Source organism: Empidonax traillii, unplaced genomic scaffold, assembly GCF_003031625.1.
Source record: "Empidonax traillii isolate 1590-97213 ecotype Southwest subspecies unplaced genomic scaffold, ASM303162v1 scaffold65:size4453928, whole genome shotgun sequence".
NCBI classification, from domain to species: domain Eukaryota; kingdom Metazoa; phylum Chordata; class Aves; order Passeriformes; family Tyrannidae; genus Empidonax; species Empidonax traillii.
Window position 1 is genome coordinate 2,685,781 of NW_020955258.1, and position 21,869 is coordinate 2,707,649.

General features: G+C 42.2%; 1 protein-coding gene and 1 long non-coding RNA gene across 11 annotated transcripts in view; both read right to left on the reverse strand.

Annotated features, from left to right (window-relative positions):
• Positions 1–11,903, reverse strand: part of ABI2 (abl interactor 2) — a 69,094-nt gene extending 57,191 nt beyond the window's left edge. For 8 of the 10 annotated variants that reach the window (XM_027880205.1, XM_027880203.1, XM_027880201.1 and 5 more), the window contains exon 1: positions 11,713–11,903. In XM_027880205.1, the coding sequence (XP_027736006.1) occupies positions 11,713–11,829 (117 nt within the window). In that variant the 5' untranslated portion in view covers positions 11,830–11,903. The remainder of the gene's footprint in view (positions 1–11,712) is intronic. The other 2 variants (XM_027880208.1, XM_027880206.1) reach the window with 1 other exon arrangement.
• Positions 11,904–14,254: 2,351 nt separating this feature from the next.
• Positions 14,255–17,823, reverse strand: LOC114055765. The gene is made up of 3 exons (XR_003570822.1): positions 17,069–17,823; positions 16,852–16,935; positions 14,255–15,834 (listed from the first exon to the last, which is right to left on the reverse strand). It is a non-coding gene; the product is annotated as an uncharacterized LOC114055765 (long non-coding RNA).
• Between the last annotated feature and the right edge of the window lie 4,046 nt (positions 17,824–21,869).

The following is a 21,869-nucleotide window of genomic DNA, read 5'->3' on the forward strand; positions in this document are numbered from 1 at the left end:
AGTTTTGGGCTCCTTTATGAAAGGGGGGATTGAAGTCATATCCATAGAGTTATTCTGCAGGAAACCCCCAAACCAAACTTCAGATCTAAAACTGGGGCTTTATCTCTAGAACAGCTTTCTTCCTCAAATGATAAAACACATCACAATGCTTATTGAAAAAGACAGGTCTACAGAAACTCCTGCTGGTGCCTGAATCATTATACAACCTCAAGGGTGGACTGAAAATGGAAGAAAATGTTGCTTGGCTTGGTGGGTTTTTTTATATAATTAATTTAGAAATAATTTCCTTAGGTATGTTTTTAATTTTTAAGATGTCGTGTCACACTGAAAATCTGATTTGAGATTATACATTGAATATTTAAAAAGGGAGCATGTGGCAAATAAATCTCTCATTCTTCTCTGAGTCCTTAACACAAGATACAAGTGAAAAAAAAGAAAATTTCATGGAAGGTGAAACACAAGGAAAATATTACCTTTGTTCATCATAAGAAAACACAGCCAACTCCTCTTTTCTTTATACTACTTTTCAGTACGAGAGGATTTTTGGCACTGTATTTCCCATTTGATCAAGTAATGAAAAAAATCATCTTTTATATATGTATAAATGGTTAAATAAATTATAACTCTGCATTAATTATCTATCTGTTGATCAAAGAGACAATTCATAAGAGCCAGTTTTGCATAATGCATACAATTTATAAACTCTACCTAAAGGTGGGGTCTAAATACGCTACAAACATTTGTATCAGGTTCATCACAGTGAACAGTTCTGTTTCCAAGGATGTGCATTTGGTGTACAGATGAGTATACAAACGAGAAAAAAAAAAACTAAATGCTTACTCCTCCCTCTTGCCCCAATCATCAAAAGCGAATTTGCCCTATTGCATTTGTATTACATACTTAGTTATTGACTATAATAAATGTAAAGATTGCATACGTATTTAGGAAATATAAGATTGAAATTTTGAGCAGATCATAAAATGGTAATGATTTACAATAATTCTATTAACTCATCCCATCAAGTGATTACAGAAGTGTTCTCAATTTGGAGATGATTTAAATTAATTATTATCACCACCAGACAACTATAATAGCAATTCAGAGGCTATTGGTAACTTTATACCTTCTATTATCCAAACTGATTAATTACATAGATGCACATATAGTCAGAAATAATTTCCTCTTTCTTTCAGGAAAGGACTGCCCTTATGTCAATGGACTCAGAACTTGATAAAAAAGGCTGCAAAACCAACACCCTCACTAGTTTAGGCTGACTACACACTACTGTGATCCAGAGCTGCTGCATGCTCAGTCATCCTGCCCCTTCAGGGACAAAGTCACTTCATGGGCATCACATCCCTAAGGACACGAACACAAGTAAGCCTAAATCTTAGAAGCTAATTTCTGAGATCACTAACAGGTGAATAAAGTGAGAAAAGTGAGAAGTATATCAGAAAACACTGCATGCTGCTTTATTATAAATAATAAATAAATGTAATGTCACAGTTTTATGCTTTTCTACAACTCCATTCATTCCCAGTTCTCTGGTTATTAGTCATGGTGGAAAAATCCCATTAATTTCACTAACACCCTTTCAGCACTCACATATATACTCCATCATATAAAAATCTTTAGCCCTCTTTTCCACAAATGAAATTTATCTAGATCTTACTTAATTGACATGAGTAACTTGACATTTAATTCCCTCTCCTTGGATGGCCAAACCAACACCAATTTGTGCAGAAAGCATTTCAAAGGAGACAGGATCTATGTTACTCAGGATACAGAAAATACAGTATTAAATAGAAGCAATATCCCAAATAACCCAGTGAAATTAATTACAGTGGACAATACAAAATACTACATATAATAGACATAGAACTCCACCATGGGATAAATGCAAGGCAAAAACATATGAACGAAAAAGATAAAACTGCTTATATTCTCGTTATTTATTTTAAATATCTAGCCTTTTCAGAATACTGTTAAATCATGAGCCTTAGCTCATAGTAATAATTCCATAGATTATGTTAAGTAGCATTACCACTCAAACTAAATTTAGTATCCCTGTGCTTTACCCAGAAAAGTGGCAAACCAGTGTACATAGTTCACACTTTTCACAACATTATTTGCATAATCTCATAATTCAATTTGTCCCTCTTTGGAGCTTCCACTCACATAGGCATTTTTCAGTCTCTCTGAAGCCTGACATCCACCTCAGCCTCCTCTTTTGCTGTTAGTGGTGAAGGGGATAAGAGGTTGGCTTTTGCTTTTACTGTTTCTCCTTCTTGATATAGTTATAGTGAAAATTACTGTGAGCTTTCCATAATGGCAGGATATTTTTAGTATTCTATTAAATAAAATGATATTTTTCTCCTTCTGGCTAAATATTTTTGGTTTTGCTCCCCCCCCAACAGAAAAATATATGCTAACTGATTCAAGATAGTCATTTAATTTGGGATATTAACATTTTTACGCTCCCCATAAGTGGCAGCAGACCTCTGTTTTTCGCCCAATAAAAAGTAGGTAGACAAAAAATGCTGCACTCGGCAGCAAACACTCTGCCTCATTTAAAGCTATAGACAAGCTCTACAAAGTTGCCACTGAGTTTAAAAATTAGAGTGAATTACAAACGTTGCAACACCCAACTCCTGATCAAAGTTAAGTTTAAAAGGACACACTTGGAAAATAACTGAGAATTTACACTGTATATTCAGTAAATACATAATATTTACTGATTATTATTAAAGCAAATCAAGACAAATTAGTGTGCTTTGAATTCATACTAGACTACTCACTAATAAATGTCTTTTTATGTCTTGTTTGTTAGACGGACTAAAATTTTCTGTATGAAAAGAGATCAGATTCAAGAATATTATTTCAGCTGTGTTTGTATATTCCTGTCTGGCAAAACCAGCAGCATCAAAAACAGACTTTGATTGTTTTACGAGACAGCTGAGCACTAATTCCACTTTCAAAAGTCATGTATTACCTAGAGGTTATCAGTCATGACCCTTCCTTAACACGTGTCAGCCCCTACTGCTCACAATTTTCACCGGGAGGGCACAGACACACCTGACATTTTCACTATTGACCTTCAGGCCCAAAGAGCAGCAATGCTGCTGCACAAAACCTTGAAATAACCAAGTTTGACACCTGTTACCTTGATGAACTTCTCACTTACCGTAAAATTGTCAATCAGAGTTCACTGCTCTCAGCAGGGATGCTCCTACTGCTTCCCTACTTCATTCTCTCCTCCCTCACTTCACACTCCCACCAACCCTAAGCAAAGCAATGATGCTGCTCTTGTCCTAGTTACTCTGCTGCGGGTGTAGCTAACTGAATGAGCTCGTGAATGATCAGATGAAAGCCCGATGCAGGGATACAGTTTAGAACTCAAAGCTGAAAGATCTTATATCAGCTCAGCAATCTTGTCCCTGAACAGCAGCAAAGCCTAACACATGCAGCTTTTGAGAGGCACTGCTTTAATTTCTAACCACCTTACATTCCAAAGCTTTCTAAGTGGGTAGCCGGAAGAATTTACACACTTAGCAACTTTAAATGCAAGTTTTCAAATCTAAAAAAGGCAGCCTTCTTCAGGATGGTTCAGCAGGCAGCCCATTCAATCTCAACTCTTCAACACTGGACCATTTGAAAACTGAAGAGAATTAAAATACTTTTGGTAACAATGGCACACTGGTTGCAATGAGCATCTTCGAACAAAAGAATTTCAGGCTTCCCTAAAATCTGTTAATAGTATCAGTTGCAAGAGCAATTTAATGGCCATCATCTTATCTTCTATGAGTTTAGTTTTAAAAACCTGGTATCTATAGTACAAGTCACCTTTTACAAAACAGCAGCCAGCTCAAAAAATAGATAGAAGACCCTGAAGTTATCCTCAAAATTTATACAGAGTTCATATATATTATAGCAATAAATTCACAACATAAGAATAGATATTACAATGATATCTACTGGGAAATAAGCTACAGGAAAATGGAATAGCATGTACAGAATCTATACTTCACAGCACACCACTATAAATTTGACAGAACAACTTACTCACTGCACCTAGGAAACAGAAAATTCAGGTTTCTCACTGAAACAGGCACAACTCATTTGCAAGAACATATCAGTTCATTCACTTCAAGAAAGAATTGCCAACCTAACCTGTGAGAACCCTGAGAAGAGGAAATGTTCCTACACTCAGAGTACTGTGACTACTGACATGGAGTTTGGCTTCATAAAGTGGCCCAATGACTAAAATTCCAGGTACAGATATCCAACAAAATTTACAGAACTTAGATTACTAAGCAAGAAGTCAATTTCAGGTGTGTAATTAAATGTGAAAACACAGTATTTGAAAAAGAAATTTTTTTAAAAAGGGCCAGCAGACTCTAGACATAGACTCTACTGAAAATGTGCTGCAAACATGATACTTAAATCAACGTTTTCATCAAGAAAGTATTCTGCTGAATACAACACAGTAAGATTTCACTTGCTTAAAGCACTGACTGGAGAAGCTCTTGCTTTACAAGGGGCACCATGGTAGGGCACCACTTCCTGCCTTAAAACCTACAGCACTAAGCCACAAAGATTAATGACCGTAAATGCAAGTAAAACATAAGCAAAGGAAAATAAATTTTAGAGAGCTGATTAACTGTAGGATGCAGAAGCTTGCTACTCTGCATTATAATTCTTGATCAATACAACTCAATAACTACAATCTGAAAATTAACTAGAGAAGGGAACAACTAGAATGCCGCTTGCAACTAACATTTAGTGTTTCAACATTTACTTTATATTAGCAATACTTGCATACTTACAAATTTATTTTCATACCTATACATACAGTATTACCATCAGCAGCTCCCACTAATAAAATGGCTCATGCTTTTTCCCTATCCACACATTAAAGAGTCAATCCTGCCCTTCCTGAACTCCAGGTTGAACTTGTGGCACTATTTAAACACATTAAATTAGCTTTCCTGGCAAAACACAGTGAAGTTAATGAAAAGGCAAAGTAGATGGGTTGAGTGATAAATCCTTCACCAACTTTGCCAGCATCACTAATTCACTTAAAAGGAAACAGGTTCTATATCTAGATTATCCTCACTAAACTTACCAAACAGAACAACAAGCCACAATGAACCTTGAGAGTAGAGACATGCAATAACAATTTATGCAATCATTTTAATATAGTTACAACTCCAACAGGCATATATTGTGACTGAACTACTACCACGGAATTTGATGATGGAAAATTAGATCAAAGACATAAAACCAACATGCTTTAACGACTTTTTTCAAATTTTGTAAAAAATATTGAAAACAAACTTTGTGTCACTTCAGAATATTTTTCTTATTATATACCTTGATAATGCATGGGAGACTATCTATCTCCTTCAAGCAACAGTATCTGACAACCTTCCTTTAAATTATCAGGTCCTTAAAGCTTAGACACTTGGAGACACAGTAAATAAAACAGAAGGAGGAAAAGAACCAAAATCTATCATTAATATTATTACTGGTTCCTTACAACGGTACCAGAGTCCACCATCCAATTACTTCCCCCTTCTAACTTAGTGGAGAAAAGAGGTCTGTGAAAACATTTGCAGGCAGAACCTGCAGAGGTGAGACACTGCAGAGAGCAGTACAACTTTCACTTACTCAGCCAGCTACTTCAAATCTGCAGAACGCATCACTTCTTGAAATCAAAAGAACAGTGGTTGCAAACAGGAATCACTAAGCTGAGTCTCCTCCTAATTGTTGCAATTTAGTGTGATGAGGACAAACACAAGTGAACATTAACCACAACTGAGTGCATTGAAGTGATACCCCCTCAGGCACATGTCCTGAGTTTACAAGACAAGGTTTTGGTAGTAGGGTGGCTGCAGTAGCCTCTGCAAGGCGAGATCAGGAGCTGCCCACACCTCAGACAGACAGAGCCAGTTCAAAGTCAGCTCCAAAACAGACCCACTGCTGGCAAAGCTGAGCCAGTCAGCAACCCCGGTGGCACCTCCATGGTAATACATTTAAGAAAGGGTAAAAGACACTGTAAGCAGCTGTGAGAGAAGAGTGAGAAAAATGTGAGAGAAACAACCATGACACACACCAAGGTCAGAGAAGGAGTAGGGGGGGGAGGTGTTTCCACGCACTGGAGCAGAGACTCCCCTGCAGCCCATGGAAAAGACTATGGTGACACAAGCTGTCCCTCTGCAGCCCACGGAGCACCACAGAGGTGCAGAGATCCACCTGCAGCCCATGCCAGGGAAGGTGGACATGCTCTGAAAGAAGCTGCAGCCTATGCACAGCCCACATCAGAACAAGCTTCTGGAAGAACCTGTGGTCTATGGAGAGAAGTCCATGCAGGAGCAGGTTTTTGGCCTGTGGGGACCCATGCTGGAGCGCTCTATTCCTGCAGGACTGTGCCCTGCTGGGAAGAATCCAAGCTGGGGTGGTTCTTAAAAAACTGCAGCCCACAGGAAGGACCTGTTTTGGAGCATTGAAGGACTGTATCCCATAGGAGGGACCCCACATTGGAGCAGGGGGAAGACTGTGAGGAAGAACGAGCAGCAGAGACAAAGTGTTATGAACTACAGTATCCCCCATTCCCCATCTCCTTCACCACCCAGGAGGAGGTAGACGAGTTAGAAATGAAGGAGTAAAGTTGAACCAGGGAAGAAGGGAGGGCTGGTGGAAGGTGGTTTTAGTTTTGTTTCTCAGTGTCCTGCTTTTTACTTTCTAATTGAAAATGAAATAATTTAATCCCAAGTCAAATCTGGTTTGCCCATGACAGTAATTCGAGAGTGACCTCCCTGTCCTTATCTCAACCCATGAGCTTTTTTTCCTCTTACTTTCCTCCTGTTGCTTTGATGAGGACTGAGAGAACAGCTCGCTGGGTAATCTGACAGTCAAGGTTAACCCACCACTGCATACTATTTCAAATTTAAAATAATGTGGTTTTTATGAAATCCTACCATAGCCTGATGGACTAGACATATCCATGTATTAATTCCTGGCACTTAGGAGGAAGATACTATAGCATATAGTATTCATTCCTGCTGTTACTGGCTTCCCAGGTTTTTTAAAGAGTTTCATCTTGTCAGCATTTTCCTGAACTTCTGGATTAATATTCACTGGAGCAAATCAATACCCACTTTCATGCCTGCAGAACAAGTGTTCCATCACTGTTAAGATTAATCACTCTTTCACCAAAGCTGGACTATAAAATAAACAAGTTTAAGGAACAGAAAAGGTAAAAGCAACTCCTCCGATACTCAAACTTCCGGTAATTAAATAAATTTTACAAATCTAACTCAGTTGCCTTTGTTAAGGTGATACATAACCTCAGTAAAGAGAACAGAGATCATTCTTAAACTTCCTTATAAACCATAATACCTGCAATGCCCTATATACTAACACACGTTATATACTGGTACCAGTCATTACCAGCAACTCCAGAGAAACTGCCCATTACGTTGCCATTTGTAAAGGATCACCATTCTTGTAATTTAAAACTAGTATGCTCATAGATGCCTTATTCTCTTGTTCAACCTACTGGAAGATGCTTCCAAATCTACAGCTATTTGGTTTTGCTTATAAGATCTAAGTAAAATCAACAGGTATGTGGAAAAACAACCATGAAACTCATTGATCTATGGACTGTAGTAAAATTACTGAGAAACAACTAGTTTTCACCTTTATGTCTATTTAAATAAAGCTATCTGCAGGAATGAAAGCAGGTAATTTCTAGTAATCAGTAGAATGTATTATTCTTATTATTAAAAACAAAAATAGAAATCACCTTCCTATCCTCCCCCTCACAGACACCAGAAGAGTGTTTTCTGTATATAAAATGCAATACAGTCAAGGTAACCTGAAGACTATGAAGAGAGGAAAATTAGAAGCTCTCTCTTCCTTTTCAGTCTCTAGAGCTGACAAGTAAAGCATAATAATCTTGGAAAAGTAAGAAATACAGACCCTTTTAGAAGAATCTGGATACCACAGCACACAAAATTGCTATGTTCCTTCTGAAAGCTGGGCAGGGCACAGAGGCTTGGCTTTTCACTCAGTTCTGCATGTTCATTGTGGTGGTGGGACCTCCCCACACCTCAAATTTGCTCTTGCTAAATGCTTACTGGCTGAAATGCCTCCATCTGGTAATATTTTTCTGACTCTTTCAACATGAAAAAGAGTTACAGACACAAGCATTCAGTTACTCTAGAAAGCTCCATGCAATGCACAAAATGAAAAGCTCATTTTTTAAAAGAGCGATGATAATGAGAAACAAACAAAAGATTATTCCAGAATAGACTTACAGAGGACAAGCTCAAAGGGACTGAACAGGTCAAGACAGTGTTGGAATTTATGTTAGTATAGCAGTAACAAAATGTGCAAATCACTTAATTGTGTGGTCTTGTTACTTACACTATCATAAGTAGAAATTTTCTTTACAATACCCCTGAGCAAAAAAGAAGCAGGAATATGAAAATTTTGTAAACAGCACACTGTCCAGTGTAACTATTCTCTGTTCTCTATGAAAGCCTACATAAATCAAAGCATACTGCAAATATTAAGTATATCAGATAATCATATTCTACAGAATTACTTTGTTGCACAGTTTACACAGAGACTGAACTTAGTAACAGATGACATAGTACTTGAAGAACTGAATAGACAGTATAAACTTTAACCTGTGATTGACTGTGTCAGATCCCACACAAACATTCTCCTAAATAAAAACTGATTTATTTTCTTATTTAACTGCGTAGTATCTCTTGAAAAATATATCACCTTACCAGGTAATTGATTGGTTGGAGGGCTGGGAGACTGACTTGACCAGTAGGAAATTTTTAAACAAACAACCATTGGTGAAGAAAAACAAACAAAAAAACCTTCTTTTGCTCAAACAGGAGCCTTTTGTCTTTCATTGCCGCAGGTCTATATATTTCCATAAAATTTTCAGCTGATGTGTTCTGAGATACTACTGTATCACAGGCTCAAGGGAAGGATAACAATTTATGCGACATTCCCTGTTGCTAAAGTAATTGAGCTAAGTATCAATCATAATTTGGATAAACACTGACAAAATTTTTAAGAACAGATTTTTTTAGTTCATAAGCAGAACTCAAATGAGTTGCAATTGCCACAACTGTATTACTATGAACTACCAATTTCCACATGTAAGAGATTACGTTCCACTATTTTGAAGCTGCAACGATGTTACTGGGTAGAGGTGAAGAGAAAAAACACATTCACCTTAGCACTGAGCTTCAAATTCTCTGTTACTATGCCTCCAATGACTTTTGCAACAGTTTTTGTACTTGACAATAAAACCCCAAAGCAGCAAATGGCACAGAAAAGCAATGGCTTGTCTACTGACAAATACAGGCCTTCAACGTCCCCACTGCCACAGTGCCTGCCATCCCACCGATCAACTTCACATCCAGAGCCTTCCCTAGGAGACCTCAAAAATATCCACAACCAAATCTTCTGTCAATAATGCAACACTACAGGACTACAGTAGAAATAGTTCATCTTCACTACCTGACTTTCTGGACAATTATTCTTCCACGCGCTTCAGAGCAGTCACAAACCCATCTTCACCACAAAATTCAAGACTACTATTTTGAACATAATTTGGACTTAATTGGACATGTTAACTTCAGCATAATAAATGTTATTAGAAGCAAAATCATTCACAAGTATCCAACTAACCAGCAGTTATATCCATTCATCTATTCTCCTGCTATAAAGAAGAAAATTTCAGCTTTGTATACAGTTATGGTGCAGCAGTTTACATAGGTCTGGCATTGTGAAGGTGGGGTGGGCTCGCTGACAGATTTGTTACTAGGACACTCGCATCACTAAATCCAGAATCCCCTCACACTGGACCTCTTTTCTACAATAAACCCACTCTATGATGTCTCAAAGAACTCCAAAGGGCAGAGCTTATCGCCTGGCTATGTCCTCCATTCCCCACTTGTTTAAAAATTTAAACATGTTCATGCTGTGACCCACACAGCATCTCACAGTCAATGCTCATAGCACAATTTCATTCCTTAATTCTCACCTCCCCCTTAAAGCTCTGTGTTGTCATGATCCTTGGATAAATTGCCAACAGTCGGGGGGTATTGCTGTGTGGTGGTCAGAATCCATCAGGCTGACCAAGAGTGCCTCATTCTTTTCCTTCATTCACCATCTGTCTGCATCTGTCTCCTATCATTTCAGACTGTCCTTATGGACTGTGTGCTGTCTGGGGCAATAACCATCTTTTTTCATTCTCTATTCGTACAAAACAGCATGGAGTCTTCTCCGCAGTTTCATTAAAACATTAAAAATGGAGCTGTTCAATAGAGATTTTGAACTTTGGTTTATACAAAGAACACAAAAAAGGTCAAAAGAAAAAAAAAAACAAAATCCAAACTACATGCCCTTCTTCCTCTCCGGTTCTGCCTCCCAATACTCCTCTCCCTTATTCCAGAAAAATCAGTTTCACAGTTTTAAAAAAAGCATAAATTTAAACACGTGTATGTCAGGTTATAACTGTAAGGAAATATTGCAACATATGTCTCTTAAAAAACCTAAGACACACCAATTCAACATAGGAAAAGTTATTACATAATAAAATACATCTATCTATACAATTTCACTGTAATTGACGTGTTTTGTAAATGACCCAAAATGTGCAGTCTTCTCTCTAAAGCACAGCTGGTCATTCAGCAATTCAAAAGAAACAGTGAGAGCTTTTTTTATAGGGACATTTTAAGTATTCTCTGCCACTGGTTAAACAGTCTCTCCCATTTTCACTGACAGAATAGTCTCACCACAGATCTCATCCCTCGCTGCCCTCTGGAAACACATAAGAACTCTGCACTTGGAGTACTGAATGCAAAAATAATACTGGGACCCTCTGTAATTCTCTCAACATTGACACCACAAATCCACATCGCCCCCTCTGCCTTTCTCTCCTGCACACTCAGACCCATTCTAAGGTGTCTTTTTATGTTTGTTTGAAGGTAAACTCTTTAATCTGGCGCTACCACCACTACCAAAGTAAATTGCCAGTATTTTGCTTTTCTTTCGGCTAAAAAGAGAAAGGAAAAAAGCGAAGTCCTAACACCAATCTGGTTTCAGAGCAGCCACCGCAAAAAACACACACTGCGGTAGCAACTTGTACTTAATCTCTTTCTCCCTAATTCTGTACCATCTCTTACTACATCACGCTTTCATCCTGCACCTAGCGCTTGGTAGCTGCCCTTCCCATGGAATTCCACAGCCCTGCTCGGGAAGGGAAATGCGAACTGACAGGCACATCCCTATTAAAACATATGTCATTGTGCCCTAAATTAACCGTATTTGCAGGAGTCAGCTATCCCTAGGTTTATCATCTCAGCGCCGGCAGCAAAGGAGAGCGGAACGTGGGAAAGGGAACGAAAAGGAGCGACAGAGACACAACCTGGAATAAACATTCACTCCCAAAAAAGTGGAAGGAATTCAATCTAGGAATCAATCACACATTCGAACGCCTCGTCACGCCGGGGCAGCTCTCGCCGGAGGTGACCCAGCCTTCCTCCCCTCCCCAGGCTGCAGCAGCCGGCGCTGCCGCCCCGCCGCGCCGCGGGGCCGGGGCACCCGGGAGGGGCTCCTGAGGGAGCGGGGGCGCACGTGCCCCTGCCCCGGCCCCGGCCGGCGCGGGCCCGCGCGCACCTGGATGTAGTTGGTCTCGCAGTACTCGGCCACCCGCTCCAGGTTCGTGTAGCTGTCGAACAGGGCCCGGCGCCCCCCCGGGATCTCCTCCTCCAGCAGCATCTGTAGCTCCGCCATCTTCACATCCTCTCCCACGGTCGGTCTGTCCGTCGGTCGGTCTGTCCGCCCGCCTCCGCCCCCCGCCCCGCGCGCTCCCCTGCCGCGCGCCGCCCCCGCCCCACGCGCTGCCCCCGCCGCTCGGGCCGGGCCTCGCGCCGCGCGCACAGAGCGCGCGCCAGACCCCCACCGCGGCGGGGGCGGGGCGCGGCCGCACGGCGCCTCCCGCGCATGCGCCGCCCCGCGCGGCCCCCCGCGTACGCCCACTTCCGCCCCGGCGGCGCTCGGGAGGCGGGGCCCGGGAAGGGCGGGGATGGCGGAGCCGCGGTCCCGTCGGTGTCCGTCCACCTCGGGCACCCGAGCTGCTCCGGGCACCGCATCGCGGCCGTACCGCGAGTCACAATAAATAGTTATGCATCTTTTCTTTTTAGGGAGCCTTGGCTGTTTTACAATAATTTTCCTTTGATTTCCCCAAGGGCAGATCGCTGGCAGCGCCCCTCCCAGAGCGCGGGGCTGCCGCCGCCTCTGCTGGTACCCCGATAGCTTTGGGTACCACGGGGGGCGCAGTCAGACCCCCGCGCCTCTGTGCAGCTGCTGCTCGGCCCGTCCGATCGGCAGGGCAAGGACAAAATGTGTCCTTTTGCGTGAGTCCTGTCTGACAAGCTGCTGCTGTACGAGGTGCGAGGGAGGGTAAACTCTCAGCTGCCAAGCTGCTTTGCAGCTCTAACAGAGAAAAGCACATAGTGAAGGGTCAGCAGAAACAGAGCAAGGACAGCCTCGTCGTTGCAGCACAGCAACTGAAACCGTGAGCTGCGAGGTCTGTTTGGTCAGTTCCTGGCTTTAATACTGACTTACTTTATATCCCAGGGAAGTCACTCTACTGTGATGAAAATGCCCACCCTCGAGGAACGTGCAAGGCTTTCCCACTCAATTCTTCCACCTGAACAGAAAAATAGCCTTTTCCCCACCCCCCAAAAAACCGCCCTCTCAGCAGAACTGTCCCAGCTTCCTCCAGGGAGCTCACTTGCCTCTTTGAAATGAATTGCAGCTGTGATTACTCACCTCATGTTCCCACGAGGCTCCACAAAGCTCTGGCTGCTTCTGTACTGCAGCCCTGGGTTATATGCTGGCCCTTAACACAGTGACACAACAGCCGGATGCTTTCACAGCCTTCATGTTACAGACACTTCTGTGGTAGTCAACCAGAGGAGATCCAGAACCTGTGCATCGGCCTGGCATTACAGGAATAGTTGTTCTCTTGCCTTGAGCTGTTGCAAAGGCATCCAGCTAGATATGCCTGGTCTCCCGCTGACTTTAGAACTGCAGATTGCAAACACCTGGTGGGGTCAGACAACAACTAGTAGTTGTTAGTCTTTGGGGCCAGTCCTTGAAAGTTTCTTCCCTTAAAAGAAAAATGAGATAGAAATCCCTGCCCTGAGGGGTATTTCTTTTAGCTTGCTTAGTTAACCCATATGAAGGATGAGTCAGGCACAGTGCTCATCATATTGCTGAAAAAAAAATTCATATGCAAAGCATTTTTCTCCCATTTTAAAATGCAGACTAAAATTCAAACCTCAACTACTTTAGTTTTCTACAGGTAGGTAAAGAGCCAAGAGCAATTCATATTTTACAGCTGCAGTAGTCTTCATTTCACAGAAAGGCTTAAGAATCCCGGAACACACTGCCAGAGACCTCCTACCATGACATGTATGTGGAGGAGAGGGGTGACTGCATGTGAGCACCCCCACCAGCGCTGACCTGTGCCAGCATGGAGTCAGGCCATTGGCAGCTCCCCTCGGCAGAGTCTGGCACTCTCTGCCGTAAAACCACAAGGTTTAAAGAAGTAAGTGTCATGAAGTTCTTGGTGCCCTTTACCCTCAGGGTTTATAAACCATGAGTTATACATCCAAAAATACAGTTTGGGGATAGTTAAAGAATAAATCATGGTTGTCAGCTCCCCTGATGATTGTTAATGCACCTTTTGAGAGAGCTGATCTGAGCCTTTGCTGCAATGGCTCCGGGAAGGAAAGCCAAATCAACTCAAGAAGGGCTGCTGTACAGCCCTTGGAGTTCCAAGCTTGGAGCTCCAAGCCTTGTCCCACACCTCCAAGAATCATCCATGGCCAGGTCTCCACCTCACCCTAGGGTGTGCAGCTGATGATAACTCTTCTGCAGTTTGGTAATGGGCCCCATGCTCCCTCCTCCACAGTAGCTTCAGCTTGGACTCTGCTCATGTCACATCTGCTGCTGCTGCAGCTCCAGGGGTTGCTCATGCCCACACTCCCAGGACTCTTTGTGTTTGTGCCAGGCTGGAGCCAGGCTGAGGCTTTCCTTCTCTCTTCATTCATTTGCTTCTCAGGTGTGAAGTCAAGCTGTCATTTGGCAGCTTCCCAGTAAACCTTCATGATCTTTCCCTTGGCAAAAAGGAGAAAACTGTTGAGATGTAAAGAGGAAGGTTCTCCAAAGATGCTGTTATAGGAGTTTTAACTTGGGATTAGCAGCACCAGACTGTAGGGAGGGGGAATTGTTAATTTTGTTAATTGTGTCATCTTCCCTCTGTACTTTTGGGTGCCACTAGGGCCCCTTTCAGTGGAAACCTGTGAGAGCCCATCTGCTCTCTGGTCTGCACTCAGTGCCAGCAAACCTCCTTACAGGCAGCTCCCACCTGTGGGTCAGGCATCTCTTGACCTTTCAATGGCTTGCTTGTGGTTTTTAGGATGTAAAAAAAATCATTATCTGAAATACATGCACACAGCTGTTCACCAGAGTAGCTGGACTAACCTGTCTGCATAATCAGGTACTTGTTATCACAGCATGTTTACATTGTAATAGGGTAATAATTTATGGATTTAAATTTAAATATGAAGAACCCTTCTGTCAGAATAATGACCATCATATAATCCTCTGTATACATACCAAAAATAATTAGAAAGAGTGTTTAAATTAGACCAATTGAATCCAACCACCACTTCCTTAATTTACATAAATTACTTCCTATCTGTCAAGTGATGTGCTAAATTCTTTTTTTATATTCTCTCAGCCCTAATTTATTACACACTTTAACTTTTCTAACTGTTTCCCAATCCTTTTGTGCAAGATTTTCCCTTAGATCAATATCTTCAAGAATGAGAAGAAAACGTATTTTCCACCTAAAGGTGCCATTCAAACAGTCACTAGAAAATAGAAAGGCAAGCAGTCTAGAGAGTTTATATTGGAGGTCAAGATCCAAAAGCACAGTGAGACCACTATTCTTCCAAATTCTCTTTCATGCATTAGGTTTTTACCTCTGCCCTTCACCCAAGGGAGTTCCCTCCCCACAATAGCTTGCACAGATGAGCCGACCCTTTGGTCATGTTCAATCTTCCAGCTGGGCGCTCTGCGTGGGTGTCCCATAGATACAGTTTGAATCACCAATTCTTTATTAGAGAAAAGTAATAATGGGGTAGTTCAAAGGCCACCTATTTTTTGCACCACAGTAAGAAATCACAGTCAAAAACCTCCTCCATTTACTTTCCTCTATGGAGAACTGGACAGCACAGTCACCACAATGGTTGGTGTGAGTAAACATCCTCTTTAAACAAATGACCAGGTCAGATCTCAGACAGATCCTCCTGCAGGTTTTCGGTTGTTTATATAACTCTGCTCTAGTTTTATGAGCATTTTTCCTTTAACTTTTTTTTCCCCTCCATATGGTGTAAACACTAGAAACAAAAGCAAAGAATCTCTGTGCTGCTGCGTCACATGGAGCTGAGCAGATTTGCTGCTGGATAAAGGACAAAGGACTCTGGCACCAAAGTTCTGGTCATGTGTACTGACCATATATATAGGCCCATGCCCTTTAGCTGAAGGTAAAATTCAGTGGAGAGAAGGAATGAAAATAGGGTGAGTGAAGAAAATAGTCTGTAACTGAAGTATGTACCTTCACTGCCTCAACAAACACAGTCATGTCTTCATGCTCACTTCACAGTGTCTGGATCTGCCTTTGCCTGGATGACCAGCCTTTGCCAATCTCATGATCCAAAACACCTAAAGCAAACAGAAGTTTATTTAACTCCCACAGCTGTTCCAGAATGCCAGGGGTGGCCTCCCAGCACAGGATGCATCTGTCCAATGCCGCAACAAATGGTGTCAGGATCCAGAGGCATCTCAGACACTCAACCTCCAGTGCTCACTGTAAACCAGATTAAAAAACCCACACACCCTGAAGCTGCACATTCTCCTCCTGATTCCTCAGGCATTCAGCAATTTGCTGGGCAATCAAGATTGTAACCACAGATAACCTCTCTCCTTAGGAGAAACTGCAGCTGAATCGAGGGTTTGCTGAACAAAGGTGGGAGAGATGACCCAAGGAGTAGTTTCCATCTCATGGAAGTGTTTGCCCTAACATTGCTATTTCAGCAATGCACATATTTTCATTGTGCATGATTGACATCTGATACCTCACAGCACCTCCAGAGAGAGTCAGGATATGTTTGCAGAGTTTCACAGTGTTGTTCGAGGGACTGTCTCGTTCCAAATCCCAATATTTTTTCTAGGAATTCAAGTTTTCTATTGAACTTTACCTCAACACAGCACTGTGTGAAAAGGACAGAGCCAGTACAAGGGGAGGAACTTTCCCAGGAAGGAAGAGGTCAAGCTAAATAGGAAAAATAATGATCTCTTTCTAACATTTCAGACTTAAAAAGAAAACGGGCAACAAATGGTCTCAAAAAGAAGCCAGCACAAAGCATAGTTGTTCATCAGTTTCCCTCTGAGGGTTCAAACGACAAGCACTCAAGGAGCAGAGGAAGGAAGAACCAACTGCTCTAATTTGGTTTTCTTTCCTGCTGGTATTCCTTCTCTAAGACACCGATCCAGCTCAATTGCCAGTTCTTTTCCACCCTGTCCTGACCCTGTGGTGTCCCCCAGGTAGAATCTGGTATGGCTGCTGAGCCCCTAAAGGGTAGATGGAGGAGTTAATGCTCCAGTACAGTATATGTGAAAATTCATCCTCTCTGGACAATTGATTCTTGCTCACTATAGATGGGAGTAGATGTTACCGACCTGCTGATGCTTTTTTCACATTTGCAAGTTTGATCTGCAGCAGCTGCAACAGGTAGAACCATGCTCTGAGGTCTTTGTTTCTCCCTGTGTGTAATAAAGTTCAGATTTTTAGGTACTCATATAACTCCAGGAACTCCCCCCCCTGGAGCTTTTCTAATCCTACCATGTGGTAATCATGCTTTTCCCCACATAGACCACTTTTAAAAAATTTTATGACCTTGCATATTCTTAAGAGCCACCAAAACAATGTGTGTTGTTTCTGGAACTAGCATAACTCCCTTGCATAGGAAGTATAATAAGCTACATCTGTGAAGTCATCCTTCCTCCTTCCATCGTGCATGGGGGTCACCCTTTCACGAGACTGGGAAGGCAGTTCCTCCTTGCACATCTTCTGTTCACTGTCACAAATCTGCATCTCCCTCCTTCTCCTAACTGCTCTGTCCTCCTGCTTGGTGAACACATGGGAGCATTTCAGCCCTTTCTCTCACTCACAGCTATTTTTGACAGTACAGTAACAACACAAATCTCAGTGATGCAGTACTGCCTGGCAGGAGATGGAAGTCGATGGCTCCCTGTTGGTGCAGCAGTTTCACCCACCTCAGCCTGAATCCAGTTTGACAGAAATATTTATGCAGAGAAGGCAGCCAGGCCTCCCCACACTGTCTCCTCTGAGAGGGAGCTTAAAGGCCTTATTTATTTCAAAGGCAAAGACATCTCTGAATCATACAAGTGAGCTTTTAGCAGGAAAGAATTAGAGCCTAAGATGTACCCATCCTGCTGTAAACTAGTCAAAGTCACAGTCTCTGCATCCTGGAGTATAAGATAGGACCAAAATGATCAACTGTCACATCTCAGCACACAAGGTTTGATCTATCTCATACAGGTAGAAGGATTTTTTTTCCATCTTCATCTATTTTAGAACCGGGCTTTCTAGGGAACACAATAGAGCACTCACACCCCTGAACTCAAATGCAGCAGCATAACCTATTTTGCAGATGTTGGGACTATTTTGCAGGGGTTGGGACTGAGCCAGGTGTGCAACTGGGCTGTGATACTGGTTCCAAGAGCCCCCATCAGACTATTGCTTCCCCAGCTGGGAATGGCATTGCTATGGCAAACAACCCTAGGGTTAGGGTAGAGGGAATGACTGGAAGGCCACAGGTTGGTCACTCTTCACCTGATGGAGCCTGGGGATAAATAAAGCAGGGCTCTGCTGATCAAAGTAGTCATACAAGTCTCTGCAGATCCCTGGCCTCACACAGAGATTTATTTGAATCAGGAACACCAAGGCAATTCATCCTCTCTTAACAGCCTCATTCCCTGCTCTGTGTGCTCACTACCCATGGGGCCCAGCTACGCAATAGTTCCCTCCTTCCCTCTCTGCAGCATGTAGTCGCTAAATATAATTTGACAGCTTACTTTCCCTGATCCAGAGCCTCAACATCTATGCAATGCTTCTCTGTGCCAGAAGCTCTATTTTACAAGTCAAGCCATAGTCTCCCTGCAGCTCATTTTGCATGAAAAATGAGCATATCCTCATGTCCTCTCTCTTTCCATATCCGGCACTGTTGTTGGAATGGGCTCGCACAGCCATTTGTAAGCAAATCTAGCAGCCTCAGAGCCACATAACCAAGAGTTAACTGCTCTGGTTGTTTTGCAAATGCCAGCTAGCCCTTAGCTCTTATCAGTTGGTCACTTACACTAGTCCCAGTTTTGGCTTAATTCTAAGTCTCTTTGAAGTCATCATACATGAATAATTTCATTTTGTAAGGGAGCTCTCACATCCAAGTAGTAAGGTAATGGTACCCTACTATGCAGTACCTTTCTGCCTCACAAACTTCAAAATGTGCCATATTCCTCTAGTGTACACTCATTGAAATGTCATTGAAACCTGCTTTCTAGATGTATTATCTGACCTACTGCACACCAAACTCAAGGCACTATTATTAATTCCAGAAAAATCTGACCCTTGTTAGTATGTGTGACACCTCCAGCCAAAGGGGTTATTTAGCCACTTGTTAGTTGCACTCCTTGATTCAGGAATCCAGAGCTCATTAGAGTACTGAGTGTTGTTTAGGTACATACTATCACTAGGATAAAGAGATTATTTCAGGGCACAGACTGGCTATCACCCCTAATATGTAGGAAGAGGAGCAGAAGAGCAAACATGTACAGCTGGTGTGCTTTTGCTTCTCTGTTGCCAGTCTGACTTCTCAAGCTGCTTTTATACAAAGGAAAAAGCAGAACGGAGAAATCCTTCTCTTAAAAAAAAATGGCTGGGAGCTCAGTGAATTCAGCAGCTCTTAGGATAAAATACCCGCAGTAGCCTTCCCCCTGGCTGCCTCCTCAGGAACCAGCAGTATTTCTCACAGCTTTCCATTAACTACTTTTATTATCTGAACGTCTGCCCACATGAGTAATTGAGTGAGTCACATCAGTAAAAGACTTGTGGAGTTTTATGAGGAGGCTGTACTGTAAAATTTTTTTAAATCACAGTTTAATTTACAGAATGAGGATTTTGAGCTGTGGTGACAATTTCAAGACCAGTGCTGCAGTAGTGGGAGAAAGAAACACAGAGGTGATAAGGATTTCCTGTTCTTGAGGGTAATTGAAAAAATGTGATTGCTCAGCTCAGTTTACCACACTGGAACAGTACAGCTATAAAATATAAAAAGGCTAATGCAGGATGTATGTTTGCAGTATTTTTATCTTTCCTATGTAAAAGTCTCCATCAAGATTCCTCAAGCAAAAAAGACGTTCACGGTGAACTATGGTGTATATACCCAGTTCTCACCACTGGGATGTGAAACCAGAGGCCTGACCCAGCAAATCTTCTGTATCATTTCCTTTTTCTTTGCATTATGGCAACACTAGACTTACAAAGACATCTAGGCATTTAAATAGTCAAGTAGGTGCTTAATGGGGTATTCAAAATCCAGACACCTTAACAGCTTCAAAAATTCCGTTTCCAACACCTGAAAGCCACAACTAAAATTTCAGTGCAGTTGTGCCAGGCCAATATATTGAACGGTCAGTGGTATTCAATGCAATCATACAGCATAAATAATAGTCACAGTCATGCAAAGGTTTGCAGGCCCACGCCTGAGGTTAATTTAGAGCATTCTGTTAACAAGCAATCAATTTGCTCCTTCCTTTTAGGAGAACAGTATCATCAAATCAAGGCGCAGGCTCTTGTCAAATTTAGTATGAATTCTGCACAGCAGAAGAACTAAGTACTTCAAACACCTCTCTGTTCCCAAATATCTTGCTTACCAATGAATGTGGGGCAGCTGCAACCATTGGTCCAGCTGGTTTCCCATCATATGTGATGGTGTATTCTCGTAGGCATCCCTGTCAGTTCTCATTAACTCACACAGCTCACTCCTCTCCTCTCAAGGCACTTTTCTCCCATTCAGACTTCTGAAAGGGCTTGAAAAAGCAGGAGAGCCACATCACAAAGCCAGGGCATGTTCAGAAACAAATCTGCCACACCTTTATCCCCAAGTAGGAGAGCTGCAGGTGATAGGCAAGTAGCCAGAAGGCAGGGCTTTTTGGCCTGGACACTGCATTACTGAAAGTTTAGAGCTATGTAAGAACACTCGTATGTGGTGCAACAGGGCAGCTCTTCTGCTCCCCTGCACAGCAGCAATGCCATCACTGCCCTGACACTGTGCCTGGCTGGCTCACACGCATCCAGGGATGCAGTAAGAGTCAGCTTCTGGATACTGGATACTGAAAGCTGCTGAGCAGGGACTGAAGTTGCTGCACTTGTGTTATTAAGGTATGGCAGCTCTCCTGCATCTCCAGTTCAGCTGTAAGGCCAATGCACGGAGCTAGAGCATCAGAGTGCAGCACAAAATACCACAGTGGTCTTAAAGGAAGAGAGAGATAAACATGATATATATAATCAATAACTAACATCTAACAAGTCCTACATGAGCTAGTCAGTTGCTTTTTAGTCCCAGGAACTACAAAGCCAGAGTATGCATTTTCACATTAGTGCTAATGTCAGGGCATCGTATTATTCGCAGAATTAGAAATGATATATCTGACAACAGTGATTCTTTACAGAGGATCCAACAGTAACATAAGTGCAGCTTTTTTCCACACTGCTGGAAGGTTCTACCAATTAAGATGTAGGGAAGTTGACAAGTCATCTTACCTAGATCTGAGCCTTGGTTCTTCTGTATGAAACAATACTACTAGGTGCCAATTTCCACACTTTTGACAGTATGAATTATGCTTTTTTAGACACCCTTATTTTCTTCCCCTCCCTCACCCCAAAAGATAAACAGCAAAATATGACTGTTTTTCTCTTATTATTCCAATGGACTTTTGTTCCTTTCCTGGATTCATGGCCCAGGGAAATTTGGTCAGTGAAAGAGCCTTAATGGGTGAATTGCTCCCTTCTCTTTTATATGTGATCATTCTTTCCCAGCCTCTCCTCCCCATGGCTTCTGAATACAAAGTACTCGTAGAAATTATTTAGTCTATTGCTGACTAAATAACACAAGCCGTGAGCCAGCAGGTACACAGGACTGCTGGATCATCTCGTTCCATCAGTTAAATTAAAGAACTGAATCCAGTTAATGGTGAGGTTCAGCAAGTTCTCATTTAGAGAGGATACCCAGGGCCTTCTGCTGTAAAGATTTGAAGGGGAAGATGATCACTTTACCCTTGCTGCAGTGTCTGAGTCACCACTGAGTTGGAAGCAACTGATAAAAAAAAATAAAAAGAAAAGAAAAAAAAAAAGCCTTTTTTTGGTGAGACTACAAAGTTGGCAGCCAAGCAGGCACACAGTATTGGATGTGTCACTGGCAGGCTTGTGACAGAGCTGACCTGCCTGGATGCCAGCAGAGAGGTGGGAGCAGAGCGTGCCAGTGCCCGTGAGTTGCTCAGCAATGCAGAGACTGGAGCAGAGAAGCTTCAGAGAGGTTCAGAGGTGGCCCCAACACTGATACCCCATATCAAGAGAGAATATTTCCTGCATAGTAGTGTCACTGCAGCATCACTTGTCT